The sequence below is a fragment of the Arvicola amphibius genome, chromosome 15, assembly GCF_903992535.2.
Source record: "Arvicola amphibius chromosome 15, mArvAmp1.2, whole genome shotgun sequence".
NCBI classification, from domain to species: domain Eukaryota; kingdom Metazoa; phylum Chordata; class Mammalia; order Rodentia; family Cricetidae; genus Arvicola; species Arvicola amphibius.
In genome coordinates this window covers 34,924,370-34,941,539 of record NC_052061.1, presented here as the reverse complement: position 1 = coordinate 34,941,539, position 17,170 = coordinate 34,924,370, and the positions used below count along the sequence as shown (strand labels likewise).

General features: G+C 43.4%; 1 protein-coding gene across 1 annotated transcript; it reads right to left on the bottom strand.

The window, feature by feature from the left end:
• LOC119801641 (ATP-dependent RNA helicase DDX19B-like) lies at positions 1-16,485 on the bottom strand. Its single transcript, XM_038312240.2, is given in 17 exon segments — positions 1-300; positions 674-865; positions 1,239-1,401; positions 4,795-4,899; positions 4,901-4,981; positions 4,983-5,041; positions 5,157-5,164; positions 5,362-5,539; positions 6,170-6,223; positions 6,226-6,283; positions 8,294-8,396; positions 9,961-10,053; positions 10,348-10,388; positions 10,390-10,484; positions 11,282-11,332; positions 13,087-13,135; positions 16,314-16,485. Coding segments are annotated over 17 exon segments (1,449 nt in total). The 5' UTR covers positions 16,371-16,485; the 3' UTR covers positions 1-238.
• Between the last annotated feature and the right edge of the window lie 685 nt (positions 16,486-17,170).

Genomic DNA, 17,170 nt, shown 5'->3' with positions numbered 1-17,170 from the left:
TAAAAGGTAAATTTCTGTGTATTCATGCCTAATCTTCCAAAGTTGTGTAAACAAATTTTCTACCATCCCCCATCATTTGCACAAATTTCTGTCAAGTCCAAACGTAATTCTGAATGAGGTAGGTAGTCTCTACTCAGGCCTTGGTCTTGGAGGTGCCTGTCAAGGCCTATGCCATGAAAGCTCCACGCTCCCAGGCAGGGACAGTGCTGAGGGTGGCGCCAGTTGCTGGTGAAGCTGCTCAGTTGGCTATTTTCTCGATCTCATCCAAATCGTCTGTGTCCAGTCTTTCTATCTTCTTATCTGAGGGAAGAAAGATCGGAAGACCACCGTGGACTACCATGGAAATGCAACGGACGTCACCCAGAGCAGCATGGCAGTCTGGGGAGGCGCCTCGCTGTGGGACAGTGATGCTTCCTCCAGGCACAGGGCAGGCTTCCTGAGCCTGAGTAGCTGGCAACAGGGCCCTGGTCACTGATACCGACTTCCCAGGGAGGTTGTCAGGTCCCTAGGCAGGTGCCAGGGCACTGATACTCCAGTCCCTGAGCCCTGAAGTGCAGGTGCTCTCCCTGACAAGGCCCAGGTGGAGGCAGCATATGCAGGGACAAAGGAAACCTCCCCTCTCCCACACTCCCCTCTGAAAAGGGTTCCAGGCACAGCCAACTCAAGGACTCACTAAAATGCTCCTGGATTCTGTTGAGGATATTCATGCTGTGCTTGCTGTCAACCATGTTGACAGCCAGACCCCTCTTGCCAAAGCGGCCCGTGCGCCCGATGCGGTGCAGGTAGGTCTCATTGTCCGGGTTCCCATCCTTGTCCACAGGAAGGTCAAAATTGATGACGACAGACACTTGTTCAACATCAATACCTGCACAAAGGGGTTGGAGGGAGGCAGGCAGGGGAATAGGGGGACACCGTCAGCCACACACCCACTTCCACTGGAGACATGGCTCCGGCTGGTCATGTCTGGGCTGTGGGCACTAAAGAGGATGCCTACAGGACGGTAGCCTCGGCAGAAGAACAAAAAGCAAGTGTCTGGAGGCCTGAGTTTCTTCACACCAAGGCGGGACTGCCGGCTTCTTCCCAGTGGTTCTTCCTGCCCAAGGGGAATGGGTCTCTCCTACAAAGGGATGCCCCTACCTAAAGCCCTCCCACCTCCATGAGACCACGGATACAAGCACTTTCCTTGCTCACAGGGCCTGGGACCCCAAGCCTGGGGAACGGGGCCAGTCTCTGCTCACCACGGGCACACACGTTGGTGGTCACCAGGACCTTCTCTTTGCCTTCTCGGAAGCGCTCAATCACAGCTGCCCTCTGCTCCACCATCATCTCCCCACTCAGCAGAGCCACCTGGTGGCCCTCCTTGGAGAGCTCAGCTGCCAGCCAGCTAGCTGTTTTGCGGGTCTGGAGTGAAGAGAATTGTTTTTAATGAACAGACCTGTAAAACAAAAACAAAAACAGAAACAAAGATACCTACAAAAAGGTGGTTTCTTGCCATTATGATATATGAAGACTCTAACGACTTAAATGGGCCACCAAGGCTTAAAATTTCTCCCATGGGCCAGGTAGTGGTGGCACAGTCTTTAATCCTAGCACTCGGGAAGCGGAGGCAGGCATATCTCTGTGAGTTCAAGGCGAGCCTGGTCTATAAGAGCTAGTTCCAGGACAGCTAGGGCTGTTACAAAGATAAACCCGGTCTCAAAAAACACAAACAAACAAACAAACAAAAATCTCAAATGGAGGGGTGAAAAGATGGCCAGACCAAGAGGGCGGGCAGAACTGGAGTGAAACTGTCTTCTAGGCACAACAGGACCACTGGACTCATGAACTCAGGGCAGCTATAAATGCCTGAACAAGAGCTAAACCACACCAAGGCAGCCAACAGTTCAGAAGGTTTGAATGGGCGTGCATGAGCCACCATCCCTAGCTGAGAACTACTGATAATGGTGGCTGCTAAGGGGGAGGATCAGGTTTTCGGAAGGGGGTGATTCCTGTAAGCTGACCCTACTCCACTGGAGAGCCTGACACCTGTGAGTATCTAGGCAGCATGAACTGGACTTGGTGGGTTGTAAAAGAAACAAGAAAGAGGACATAAACTTGTAAGGGAGACCGGGGGCGGGAATCAGGAGGAGTTGGAGGGGAGTAGCAGGATGTGAATCTGATTAAAGTACACTGTATTGTATGTATGTATGAAAAATATCAAATAATAAATAAAAACATGAAAAAATGTTTGCCTAGGGTTAGAGAGATTTCAGTAATTAAGAGAATATATAATGTTCTTGCAGAGGACCCGAGCTCAGTTCCCTACACCCAAATCATGTGGCTCACAACCACTTATAACTGCAGCCCCAAGGATCTGATGCCTCTAGCCTCCAAGGCACCTGAACACACGAGCATATAACATACCACACACACCACATATTAGATAATACACAGCAGATAACAAAAAAATTAAAGAAATGGCTTTAAAATGTTTTCTCAGAAGGCATTTTGGTCATATAATTCATTTGGATGAACTACTTGCTGTTACTTTTTCATGTAAGACTGACTATTTCTAGTCAGGTGTGTTGATGCACACCTTTGATCCCAGCACTTGGATGGCAGAGGCAAGTGGATCTTTGTGAGTTCTAAGACAATCAGGGCTACACAGATAAACCCTGTCTCAAAAAAAAAAAAAAAAAAAAAAAAAAAAAAAAAAAAAAAAAAACCAAAACCAAAACAAAGAAAAAACAAAGACCAACCACCTCCATTTCTAAATAGTCTATAAAATGTTTTAAAAAGTGTAGCACGTCTGGGAAATGGCTCAGAGTGTAAAAGGGAATGTTAGTGCAATCCTGACAATGAGCTCACGCCAGAGCCCATGCAACTCTGCTGCACACACGTACAGGCCAGTGAACCTTGAGTGTGGACTGCAGCAGCAAACAAGAGAGACCCTGCCTCGATGACAAGGCGGAAGATGAAGACCCATGCTGTCAGATCTTCTCTGACCACCTCACAGTGCTGTTCTCTCTCTCTCTCTCTCTCTCTCTCTCACACACACACACACACACACACACACACACACACACACACACACCACTTATTTGCTTATTTATCTATGTGTTAGACAAGGTCTCTGTGTATTCATGGTTGGCCAGAAGTTTAATATGTAAACAATTCTGGCCTTGAATGTAGAGACATTTGCCTGCCTCCTGCTGGGATTAAAGGAATATGACACCAGGACTGGCCATATACTGTGGGATAATGCTTCTGTACACTGTTAAGATTTGTCACTCATATTGGTTTAACGAAACATTGATTGGCCAGTAGTCAGGCAGGAAGTATATAGGTGGGGCAACCAGACTAGGAGAATTCTGGGAAGAGGAAAGGTCAGTCACCAGCAGAACACAGGGGAAATAAGATGAGAATGCCAAACTGAGAAAGGTACCAAGCAATATGGCTAAACATAGTCAAGAATTATAGGTAAATGTAAGTAGCAAGAGCTGGTTAGTAATAAGCCTGAGCAATAGACCAAGCAGTTAATAATTAAGACTCTGTGTGTTTATTTGGGACTGAAAGGCTGCAGGACTGGGTGGAACAAAAACTTCGGTCTACATCCATAGTTTTTTATTTTTTTAAAATAATTTGTGTAGTGTTTGATTACAAGGGTAGGGGTGGAACATGACCATGATACTGAGCACATGAGGAGATCAAAAGAATACATTCAGGATTCAGCTCTCACTTCCTATCAGGTGGGTCCTGGGAATCAAATTCAGGTAGTGATACTTGGTAGCTGTGGCCATTGAGTCATCTTGGCAGCCTAAGTAATTTATTTATTTTTATTTTTTATTATATTTATTTAGTATGCATGTAAGTGTGTACACACGTTCATGCCATGGTATACATGTTCAACTTGTGGGTTCTGGAAATTAAGCTTGGGTCATCAGTCATCCACTGAATTTCACTGGAATCTAAGACTGGAGAGATGGTCGGGTTGCTGCTCTTGGAGAGGATTAGTGCTCAGTTCCCAGAACCCATGGCCCGAGACTCCAGCTCCAGGGCATAGAATGCCTCTCTGCTTTCTACAGTACCCACACACAGATGTGCACACACACAAAAATAAGATACTCTTTTAAAACTTGTATAAGCCAGGTATGGTGGTGCATGCTTTTTATCCCAGCAAGAGGCAGAGGCTGAGGAAGGAGTTCAAGTTCGACGAGGGTAACATAGTTAACATTTTGGCTCAAAAAAAAAAAAAAAAAAAACCAAAACAAAACAAACAAATCAATGGATCAATGGACTTCTTCTTCTCTCTCTCTCTCTCTCTTTTTTTTTTTTTTTGCTTTTCAAGACAGAATTTCTCCGTGTGCATGGTCCTAGCTGTCCTGGAGCTAGCTCTGTAGACCAGGCTGACCTCAAACTCTCAGAGATCCCAACCCTGCTCTGCTGGGGTTAAAGGCTTGCACTGCCACCACCCACCTTCATTTTTTTGTTTGTTTTGTTCTGCTTTGTTTTTGTGGTGCTGAGTATTGAATCTGGAACTACGCATCTAGTCAATATGTTACTGAGCTACACCACTAGCTCATTATTTGGGATTTGGGAGATTTCTTTTAAAAGGAATCTCTAAGTATGATCAAATCAACTATAAACTAAAAATCCAAGGAGACTATTGCCTAGGCAGGTGGGTGAGGACTGTCATTTCCTGTCATTGCAATGGTCCTCCTCAGGTGACACTCCCCTAGGTGCCCAGTCTATTCACTGACCTACAACAGCAGGGAAGGGCAGTACATCCCCTGCAGGGCAGCCGCAGCTACTCACATGGCAGAAGATCATGGCTTGGGCGATGGTGATGGCCCCGTACAGGTTGCACAGGGCCTGGAACTTCTCCTCTCTGTTATTGCAAACGACATAATACTGTTTGATGGGTGTCCAAAGTCTCCTCCTTCACGCTTAAGTTTGATGATGTTTGGGGTCTGGGGACCACCTTCTGGGCAAACGTCCACACTTGTATCATCAAAGGTGGCAGAGAAGAGCAGCATCTGGCAGTGTTCTGGGGGCCAGCATCCTTGCAAGTGGAGGCCAGGGCACGTTGGCACAGCTTCAAGCTTTTTGCCAGAAGGAACACAAGCCCAGCCTCCGCAGCCTGGATGGGCCACAGCCCCACAGGCTGAGTGGGATACAGAGCATCCTGAGGAGGGAGGAGCAGACCAAGCGTGGTACTGGGCTGAGTGAGGGTCCCAGGTCTCCCTTCTCATCCCAGGCTGGGAGCATGCTGAGAGCTGTTGTGGAAATGGCCCATCACACAAATACTGCTGCACAGAGCAGAGCAAAGAACCCAAAGATGCAAGAGGAGGCTTTGGAGGGTCCTCCTGATCCAGTTCCTACCTCTGGATGCGGATGCTCTGGTCTTGGTGGCCTTGAGTTGCTATCATCACGTCAGCCTCGTCCAGAACAAATACCTTGATCTTCTTGGGGTCAATGAACTTCAGCTTGGAGCACCAGTCCAGGACAGTCCCGGGGGTGCCAATGACAATCTGCTCACTGACCTTCTGACCTCTGTCCACTGTGGAAAGACATGTTTTCTTCAGGTATTCCGAAGGAAAGCCAGCTCTCCATCATGAGATATTTTGTAACTACTTTGTATTTAATATTAATGACTCTGTTCATATTTTAAGAAAAAATCTTAATGCCACTATAATATCTAATGGGTACATAGCTAACCAAATTCAGAATTAGTGAAATCATATGTTAAGGGTATAAGAAAACATGGTAAAAGTGATAAAATAAAAAGGAGCCAAGTATGGTTCTGGATGTCTATAATCCCAGTACACAGGAGGCTCAAGTAAGATTGTAGCGCAAGACCAACCTAGATTTCCAACTAAAGAAAATTTTGAGTACCAATGGGGCAAGGATAAAGCAGACGTTAGTTTTCTAGCGAATTGTTAAATTTCATGTCCACATGAGGTGCATGCTAAAAAAATTTAGGAAGAATGAATTACAACAAGACAATTTACTTTCAAGTCTTTAACAAAAATGTACAAACATATCAATAAAGAAAATGTGTCAAATGTTAAGTTTCTGAATCTTGGTAGGGAGCATAGATGTGTTCATTGAACTGTTTTAACTCCTGGGCATGTTCAAAATTAAAAGAAGCTCTTAGATTTATCTATACCATAGGCCCACATATACTCACATTTATTGCCTCGAACAGCATAAGCTAGCTTCAATTCAGGGTAAAACTTGCCATCTGTTCAATCACCTTTCCTGTTTGAAGAGCAAGCTCATAGGTTGGAGAGAGGCAGAGACACTGGAAAGAAAAACGTGGAGAATGTTTACAAGTCTCTTTGGCTGAGGGAGTCCACATAGGACCTACCCATCCATCTGGGGCCACAGCAAAGAATATATACTGTATAAAATATTTGTCTTTATTGTTTCGCTGTTTAACATTCCTGGCTGTCCTGGAACTCACTCTGTAAACCTGGCTGGTCTCGAACTCACAGAGATCCCCTGCCTCTGCCTCCCGAGTGCTCGGAGTAAAGGCGTGCGCCACCACTGCTTTACCATAAAAAAACAAAAACAAAAAACAAAAAAACAAAAACTTTCAACTTGTATTATGTGGGTATTTTGCCTTCATGTAAGTCTGAACCAAATATGTACAGTGCTCCAAGAGGCCAGAAGAGGGTGTCAGGTCCCCTGGGGCTGGAGTGTAAGTAGTGACTATCATGTGGGCGCTGGAAGTTGAACCCGGGTCCAGTGGCAGAGCAGTAGTGCTCTTAACTGCTGTGTCATCGCTCCATAATGTGTGTCTGTAAACAAATGTACATGTGGATACAGTGTAACATGTGTGTCTGTAAACAAATGTACATGTGGATACAGTGTAACATGTGTGTCTGTAAACAAATGTACATGTGGATACAGTGTAACATGTGTGTCTGTAAACAAAGGTACATGTGGATACAGTGTAACATGTGTGTCTGTAAACAAATGTACATGTGGATACAGTATAGCATGTAGAATATAATGTAGAATAATGTGTGTCTGTAAACAAATGTACATGTGGATACAGTGTAACATGTAGAATATAATGTAGACCGTGTCTGTAAACAAATATGCATGTGGATACAGTATAGCATGTAGAATATAATGTAGAATGTGTGTCTGTAAACAAATATACATGTGGATACAGTATAGAACTATACTGGAAAGGAGAACTAGAAAGCATTAAGGACCTGGATTTTATTCCAAGCCCCCAGAATGAGGTTCATAACCACTTGTAACTCAGTTCCAAGGGATATGATGCATTCTTCTGGCCTCTGCAGGCACCAAGCACAGATCTGGCCCATAAACATACCTATATATAGGCAACATGAAATTAAAAAAAGAAAAATCCAATGTAAAGCACCATAGCTTGAGAATTTTTCCTTTCTTTCTTTTTTTCCTTTTCCAAGACAGGGTTTCCTTGTGCAGCTCTGACTATCCTGGAATTCTCTGTAGACCAGGTTGGCCTGGAGCTCAGAGATCCAACCACCTGCCTCTTGCATCCCAAGTGTTGGGATTAAAGGCACGTGCCACCACCACCCCTAGATTGATTTTTCTAACTGTATAGAAATCCACTGAAATGTAGAATTTGGGTTGTCTAATCTCACTGCATAATGATTTTTATCAGAAAGTTCTTTCAATAAAGGTTATTTTTTTCTATTGTTTTGACATTATAATTACACCATTTCCCTTCGTTTCCTTCCTCCAGACGTTCCCTTGTACCCCACCTCTACTTTCCTTCAAATTCACTGACTCTTTCTTTATCTGTTGTTAAGTGTGTGTGTGTATTCCTAAATATATAAATATAACCTGCTCAGTCCAGTTAGTTGTATGTAAATATTTCAAAGCTGACCATTTAGAAAGAGAAGAAAAAGCCAGGCAGTGGTGGCACATGCCTTTAACTCCAACACTCAGGAGGCAGAGGCAGGTGGATCTCTGAGTTTGAGGCCACCCTGGTCTATAAAGTGAGTTCCAGGATAGCTGGGGCTGTTACACGGAGAAACCTGTCTTGGGGAGGGGGAGGGAGAAAGAAAAAAGAAACAAAGAAACAAAGGAGAAAAAAAAAGAAGACAGGGTTTTACTCTGTAGCCCAAGCCAGCCTGGAACATACTACATAGAACATGCTACCCTCAAACTCATAGCAACCTTCCTGCCTCTGCCTGTCATGTACTGGAATTACAAGTGTAAATAACCTTGAATAATGGCTTATAGCCAAGGAATACTGTTACCCCCTTTAGGTTATATGCTAATAGGAAGCCCAAAGTCCCACAGTCCTTACCTGTGGATATCTGTTTGCTGGCTCTACTTGGCTAAGCATGGCCAACACAAAGGCAGCTGTTTTACCAGTACCAGACTGAGACTGGGCAATTAAGTTCTGTGGTCTGCACAAGAGAAAAAATGTTCAGAAGCTCCACCATCAATTAAGATTGCAAAGGACTAGAGAGCTGGCTTAGTGGTTAAGAACATTTGTTGATCTTGCCAAGGACCTGAATTGAATTCCCAACACCCACATGGTGGTTCACAACTGTCTATTATATCTATAACCAGGGAATCTGATACCTTCTTCTGACATTGTTCAACAGCAGGTAAGTAGCACACATACATTCATGCAGGCAAAACACACATAAAAGAAACTTTTATAAAGCTTAAAAATGACCTTTTAGCCAGGTGGTGTTGGTGTACGTCTTTATTCCCAGCACTCGGGAGGCAGAGGCAGGCAGATCTCCATGAATTCGAGGCCAGCCTGGTCTACAAAGTAAGTTCCAGGACAGCCAGGGCTACACAGAGAATCCCTACCTCAAAAAAAAAAAAGGAAGAAAGAAAGAAAGAAAGAAAGAAAGAAAGAAAGAAAGAAAGAGAAAAGAAAGGAAAAAAGACAGAAAATATCATAACAAAATTCAACTGTCAATTAATAAATACAAATTTTAAAAAAGGAGGAGTCAAAATTTGAAAAAATAAAAGTCAAGACATGGGATATGTCTTCTCATCACAAGTAGAAACAAGAAATTTAAGGAGCTGGGGCTGTGTCTCTGTTAGCAGTCTGTTCCTCTAGCATGAAGAGAGCCTTAAGTTTAACCCCATCGCTGCATACATTTGGCATGGTAGTGCATGCCTGTAATCCTAAACTTGGGAGGCAAAAGTAAGAGGATCAGAAATTCAAAACCTTTTGAATTTCTCAAAATTCTCTTCAAGTTTGAAGAGAAGGCTCAATATTTACAAGAACTTGCTGCTCTTCCAAGAGATGTCAATTTTTTCCAGCACAATATCCCAGTATTCTAGGGGATGTAGCTAACTCCCTCTTCTGGCATCTAAGGGCACCTGCACACACAGTATACGCTCAAACAGGTTCATTAAAGCATTAAAAAAGAAACAGTCAACAGGGTGGTAGTGGACGCACTTTTAAACCCAGGACTTAGGAGGCAAAGGCAGGTGGATCTTTGTGAGTCTGAGGCCAGTCTGGTCGTGACTTTCAGAACATCCAGGGCTACACAGAGAAAATATATTCAGAGTAAAAATAACAATCGGGGACTGGCAAAATGGTCAGGAGGCAACAGTGCCTGCTGCCAAGCCTGACAGCCTGTGTTTGATTTTCTGGGAACCACATGGTGGAAGTTTAGAACTGACTCTCTCAATTTATCCTCTCATCTCCATAGACACACCAGGGTGTGCAGTGTGCATGCATGCCCATGCTCGTGTACACACACACACACCAAGATGTAATAAAATCTTTTAAAAGCCAGACAAATAGCTGGTATATATTTGTTTTTAATTGCTGAATCTCGCTCTTTGAATTCACTTTACAGCTTAAACAGGACCTTCAACTTTCATCCCCCCTCTCTCAGCTTCCTAAATATCTGGGATTATTAGGCATGAGCCAACAGGCTTAATTAAAAAAAAAAAAAGGAAAAGAAACGACAGACAGGGCAATCATATCAAATTACATACGGTTCAGCAAGCATCAAAGGCAATGCATTCTCTTGTATTTTGGATGGGCGGTTGAAACCCATTGCATAGACTCCCTGGAGAAGCTGTGGTTTCCTAGAAAAACCATTAGAGATGAAAGTCACTTAGACTGAGGAACACAGCAAAGTATGTAGGAGATGACTTTTCTCTTTCTCACTGGTACACATGGTATCAGCTGAGAATAACTGAACACAACATGAGAATGCAGCTAAAGCTCTTACAGATAGATTTCTTCAATATTTTATAGAACAACCTGAAGGAACTAAATGCATATTATTTACCTCATGTAGGCAAACATAATGCTGTATGAAAAGTAAGTATAGGCAGGCCATCATCTGTATCTGACTGCAGAAATCAACGGATACTCACAGACGAAGCTCTTCGAAGACTTCACTGAGTAGAGAGGGCGAGGCTTGGGTCCCTCTGCAGGACTTCTACTTGGTTGGTGTTATCCACAAGATTGCTTCTGATCAGCTTGTTGAGTAAAGACTGAGCAGCTCTGTCCTCTGTGAAGAAAAAGCACAGGAGTGTTTAAAAGTCCATGAATTTAAGTCATAGGTATTTTAAGTATTAACCTAGGCTTCCTAATTCAAGCACATCAGTTCTGATTTTAAAATATAATAAAAATGGGAAATTTCTCTGAAATATAAACGATCAATTCTTTTAGATACTGATTAAATTAAACTATCTCAGCACTGTGACACCTATTCAATGTTGAGTCCAATAGTGAAGCCTCATGCTGGCAAGAAAACAAGAGGATTCTAGGACCGGCTGGCCGGCAGTTTGGCTGAGTTAGTGAGCTCCAAGTTTAATGAGAGATTACCTCAAAAAATGAGGCGGAAAGAATGAAGGCATTGGCCTTTAATCCCAGCACTAAGCAGACAGAGGCAGAGGTAGGCAGATCTCTAGGTTCCAAGCACATGTGAGTCCCAAGACAAACAGGGCTACGTAGAGAGCCTCTGTCTCCAAAGCACAAGAGGTGGACAGGGACTGAAGAAGATACCTGATGCTAATCTCTGACCTCCATGTGCAAGTGCGCACCCCCGCCACCCCACCCCCCAAAGTCTCAAGCCGGGTGTGGTGGCATATGCCAGCAATCCCAGCACTCAGGGCTAAGGAAAGAAATTTACCACAAGTTCAGAGCTAATTCAGCTGCATAGAGATTTCCAGGCCAGCAAGGGTAACATAGTGAGATCTTGTCTGAAAAACACCTCAGTAAATGAATGAACAAATAAAACCTTGTCATAACGTTTTTTCTAGAACATGGAACTTCATTTACAGAGCTTGAAGGCTGTATTATTACCTTTCTCTTCTTCGTCTGTTTTCTCTGTATGAGCATTGGTTTTAACAGCACCTTGATTAGATAAAAAGTAGATGTTATTCAAATCTCATCCTATACCTAGCAACTAAGGCAATTCTAATTCCAGGGGCAACAAAACAAAAAAAGGAGGAACTAAGCCACTAATAAAACCAATTATTCTCTCCAAATAAAGTTTAGAGGGGCTGGAGAGGTGGCTCAGTGGTTATAAGCACTGTTCTTCCAGAGGACCTGGGTTCAATTCCCAGCACCCACAGGGCTGTCTTTTGATGTAGGAGGGTCATCTGTCTATGTGTTACTTTCATTGGTTAAAAAAGAAACTGTCTTGAATTGATGGAATGATATATGAACTGTTTGGAGAATAAACGAGGGATCTTGTCCTTTAAGGATGACCGTGTTAAAAAAAAAAAAAAAAGAAAAAAGAAACTGTCTTGGCTTTTTGATAGGGCAGGATTTAGATAGGTGGAGTAGACCGAACAGAATGTGGGGAGAAAGAAGCAGAGTCAGGCAGACGCCATGAAACTCCGGCCCGAGATGGACGTGGGGTAGAATCTTCCCAGTAAGCAACGACCCTGTGGTGATACACAGATTACTAGATATGGGTTAAAGCAAGATATGAGAATTAGCCAAGAGGCTAGATATAATGGCCAGGCAGTGTTTAAATGAACACAGTTTGTGTGTTGTTATTTCCGGGGCTAAGCTAGCCGGAAGCCAGGTGGGATGAAAAGCAGGCCCGCTCGCCTCAGCACTACAGTCTTTAACTCCGTTTCCAGGAGACCCAACACCTATGGCAAAACACCAATGCACATAAAATAAAAATAAATAAAGTAAAAACAAAGTTTAGAAACACTGCTTGAATGTGATTATGTCCAGGCCCCCTTGTACTATTTTAAAACGTGCCTAATTCTGCCACAGCAATGGCGTTTCTGAGATAGTACAGAATGGTGACCACAACAGCACTGATTAGAAAACATCTTTGTGCTCAGCAAAATACCTGCAAATCATATTCTCAGTGGGAACACGATGCCATAAAAATTCCATGTAAGAGCCAGGTGGTGGTGGCGCACGCCTTTAATTCCAGCACTCGGGAGGCAGAGACAGGCGGATCCCTGAGTTCGAGGCCAGCCTGGTCTACAAGAGCTAGTTCCAGGACAGGCTCTAGAAACTACAGGGAAACCCTGTCTCGAAAAACCAAAAAAAAAAAAAAAAAAAAAAATTCCATGTAAGTAGAATATTGGCTAATAGAAAGATATAATCAAACAACATTGTAATTATAATTATATAAAAATATACAGAAGATTGTAGGTGTATTCAGAATGAGGTAAATGTTAACATTGCTCTGATCTTGCTTTTTGTTTGTTTGTATTGTGATTCTTGGGAATCTAGGGCCTTGTTTGTATATATAGGCAAGCACTTTATATTAAGCTAAAGCCCAACTCCTCCACCTTACATATTTTAACAGATGTAAATTCAGGACGATAAACTGACAAGTTGCTCAAACTTTATGTGCATCTCACTACAAACTGAACAACAGTTAAAAAAATCATCTCTGTCAACACAGCCATATTGTAAGTAATAAACTCTAATTTACATGCTAGCTAAATATTCTCATTCTCTTATTAGACATTCTTGAATTAAAGTCGTTTATTGACACCCAAGTCAAACAAGTATCAGCATCCACTAGTCCTTTGTCTAGTATAAATGCAGGAATTTTCCAAGTAGTTGCTATATTAAAATAGAAATATCAAAGAGAAATCACACTTATTTTCAGACTAGCTTTAATTACTCACCATTGGCATCTGGTTTGATTTTTTCTTCCTTAAGATGCAAGTTGCTCAACTAAATGGAGAATATGGGGAAACAGAAAGTGTCAGGAAAAATCACTTAAAGACTGAGTCAACAGAGCCTCCCTAATGAAAGTGGAGAAACTATTCTCAAGACAGACTCACTAGGTATTTTCAGTAGAAACGATTCATTAGGCTGTTCTGCTGGGCTCCTTTCACTTCTAAATGGTCGAAAGAAAATAACACAATCTCCCATAAATACAGCAGTAGGAAAGAAAAAAATTATACAGTATAAAACTCACATATCCTAATTACAATTTCTAGGCAGATTTATAATTTGTAAGTTTGTTTAATGCTTTGACTTGCAAATACTTTCTCGGGAAGACATCGTTAGAGCTGTCATTTTCTCTGTGTTCCGAAAGAAAAAAGAAAAAAAATTCACAGACTGGAAAAATTCCTACTTTAGACAGCCAACACCAGGCAGGCAGGATGAAGGCAGAGCAGCTGTGATACAGTCAGTCATGTTGTGGCCTCACCTTCAGGCTGCTTTGTGCAGTCTGACACTTTAACTAGCACATCTTAGAGCACTGTGATACCAGCACAGCCAAATTATCCACAACAGGTTCAAGTGGGCCTAGATCAGAGAAATGCCCCAAGGCAATAATTACCAGGACTTTGTCAAATTTAGAAATAGCCTGGTATGACTTAGGTTCACCCATAAGAATGTAAATATCTTAATGGGGGGGGGGGGAGTTGGACCAGGGCCATCTATCTGCTCTTCCAAAGGTCCTGAGTTCAACTGCCAGCAACCACATGGTGGCTCACAGCCACCTATATAGTGGGATCCAATTCCTTCTTGTGGCCTGCAGGACTGAGTGCATGTAGACAGAACACTCATATACGTAAAATAAATACTCTTAATGACTGGGAACATTTACATGTTTATTTGTATCTAGCACAAAGCAGTTACACTAATCATGAAATATTAGAGACTCAGCTATCATCTAGTAAAGGGTAAAAAATAAAAATAAAAAATCATTACAAAGAAATGGTTATTTCAGCCAGGCGGTGGTAGTGCATGCCTTTAATCCCAGCACTCGGGAGGCAGAGACAGGCGGATCTCTGTGAGTTTGAGACCAGCCTGGTCTACAAGAGCTAGTTCCAGGACAGGCTCCAAAAGCTACAGAGAAACCCTGTCTCGAAAAACCAAAAAAAAAAAAAAAAAAAAAGAAAAAAAGGTTATTTCTTAAACCAGGTTCTCTATGACTTTTCTCTAAGCCCAAAACAAGGAAAAGAGGAAGGTTAGGAAGACAGGAAAGAAAAAAGTTGTTTGAACGGATGGTTAGCTGCAGATGGAGGAACCCCATTTGTCTTCATAGAAACTAAAACTTAGGAGCCTGTCTGCCTTAGTGTTACAGGACAGTAGGGGGAACATACAGGAGAGAGGAGACAAAGGGGATTAGGAGAGGGATAAAGGAAATCACGAAAACACAACAATCCTTCATTCACTCTGAAGGGTCAAGAACATATTAACAGAGAGTGAGTGTGAAGCCGCCAGCACCCTGTGCTCCATTACACTGAGGCCATTGCAAAGTGCTCCCCAGCACCCTGCCAGGAGTATAGTCCTAATTCTAGTACCCAAAGACATTTAGGAAGTAGAGCCAGACAAATCTCTGGAAATTCTAGAATAGCCAAGGTACATAGAGAAACCTACCTCAAACAACCAAAATGGAGAAGGGAGTTAGATACTAGGCATAACTGTGATCTCAGGACTCAACATGAGAAAGCAGGAGGATTAGGAATTCAAGACCATCCTGGGCAGAGGCAGGCAGATCTCTGTTATCTGTTAGTTCTAGGCCAGCCTGATCTACGAGAGCTAGTTCTAGAACAGGCCCCAAAGCTGCAGAGAAACCTGTCTCGAAAAAACAAAAACAAAAACAAACAAACAAAAATAGACCATCCCAGGCCACAGCTTGAGCTACATGAGGCTATGTATGTCTAAGAGGAGGAAAGGAAAGGAGAAAGATGAGAGTATATTTAACAAATGAGAAATGAAGAAGGGATCCCTCTGAATAAGATTAAAAGCAAATCTGCTTTTTCCCCGTCCCCTCCCAAAATGAGCTGTACTCTAAGAACAGGAGTGGCCAGTCCAGCCTGAATCAGACTAAAGGTTATGAAAGAAGCAGAGTTATTAGCTGGGCAGTGGTGTGCACGCCTTTATCCCAGCACTCGGGAGGCAGAGGCAGGTGGATCTCTGTAATTCTAAATTCAAGGCCAGCCTGGTCTATAGAGGAGTTTTCCAGGACAGAGACAAGGGCTACAGGGGAAACCTTGTCTCAAGAAAAAAACCAAAAAGAAAAAAATTTCTCAAACGGTATAGTGGTGCAGGCCTGTAATCCCAACACTCAGGCGATAAGAGGCAGAGGATCAGGATATATATACAAATATACATACATACATTGAGGTCCTGCTGACTCAAAAAAGAAAAATACTCTCCTCAATGCACAAAGCCCCAAACATTATTTCTCTTTAAACTATATATAATATATATATATATATATATATATAACAAAAATAAATGTTTTTTCTTTCAGGGTTGTCTTGAACTTGAGGCACTCCGTCCTGCCCCAAACATCCAAGAGATCCAAGAGATAGGATGAGAGAAGCCACATCATGCCAGGCTATGAAACTCTTATTCTTTAGAATTCAGAGACATATGTACTGAGAGTTACGTTCAAATCTCCACTAGAATTCAGAATGTTTTAGAAATTAATTCTAAGTAGAGCAATCTTTAAACTCATATCTTGCTACAATGCATCAGGCTCAGAAAAAGAGAGCCAATCAAGAGAGGATTTATTGACAGGTAGACCATTCAACCCTCCACCACCAATAGCCAAGTGGGAGGAGTCATACAAATATGAGCAAGACATGGTCCCTGAGCCCAAGAAACTCCTATCTGAAGGTATATGAAAATTACCATCCAAGGTTGAGAGTGCAATCAATTATCAACCCTGATTCCAGGAAGACAGGCTAGTACTGTGGGGAACCGATCACCCAAACTGAGTTTACACAACGGGGGAGGGGCTAGGTAATCAATGCCAGCTTTGGGGCCAAGTCCCATCCCGCCAGGGTCCTCCGCCCTGTACCGAGCAACTTAAGCAGTGTCTTTCCATGGGACCGTGATCCTGACCGGCACCGGACCCCTAGTCCACCAGCGGCGGGTGACAACTCACCGACTCAGCCGCGGCTTCCTGCTCATCCACCGCTAGGGCCCAGGAATCCGTGGCCATGGTCCCCCGTGCCGGGGCAGTGTTGGCAGGCTCGCCCGCCCGGGCGGTGCAACCACGGGCTCAGGTGGGTCGCGGCAAGGTCCAGCTCCGCCCCGGGGGAAATCATTCACTGCGGCGCAGACGACCGGAAGCGGCGCGCCGCAGTGTCGTCAGACCGGCGTCAGCTCTGCGCCCTTAAATTCCTGGGACCAGGAAACCGACCGCCTAGGCAGTCCTTGGGTCCCACCCCTACATCTTTCGCTGAAGATTGCCTACGACCCAACGGAGCTAGCCAGGATTAATGCTCTCGGACTGAAGGAGGAAACGACACATCCAGCATGGTGGCACAGAGGGACTCAGTAACTATTACAGTCAGATACATAGGCAAGCAAATAGTTAACTTTTCAGGTTATTCAAAATGCCTCAGTGAACAAACTTATCGGACTTTTAGCTAAGATCAAGATAGCATCTGTTCTGATCAATACGCTATCTAAGAATTGGCACTCAGTCCCGTGAAACAAAGGAGTAAGCGCTCAAAGATCTGCACCAAATTGAGCTTTGAAAACACCAAAGGAAGGTGCCAAGGAAATTTTTTTTTTTTTTTTTTTTTTTTTTGGTTTTTCGAGACAGGGTTTCTCTGTAGCTTTGGAGCCTGTCCTGGAACTAGCTCTTGTAGACCAGGCTGCTCTCGAACTCACAGAGATCCGCCTGCCTCTGCCTCCCGAGTGCTGGGATTAAAGGCGTGCACCACCACCGCCCGGCTGCCAAGGAAATTTTTTGGTAGAGTATCAGAGACCTGAAAGAGGAAGTCAGTTTGTCCA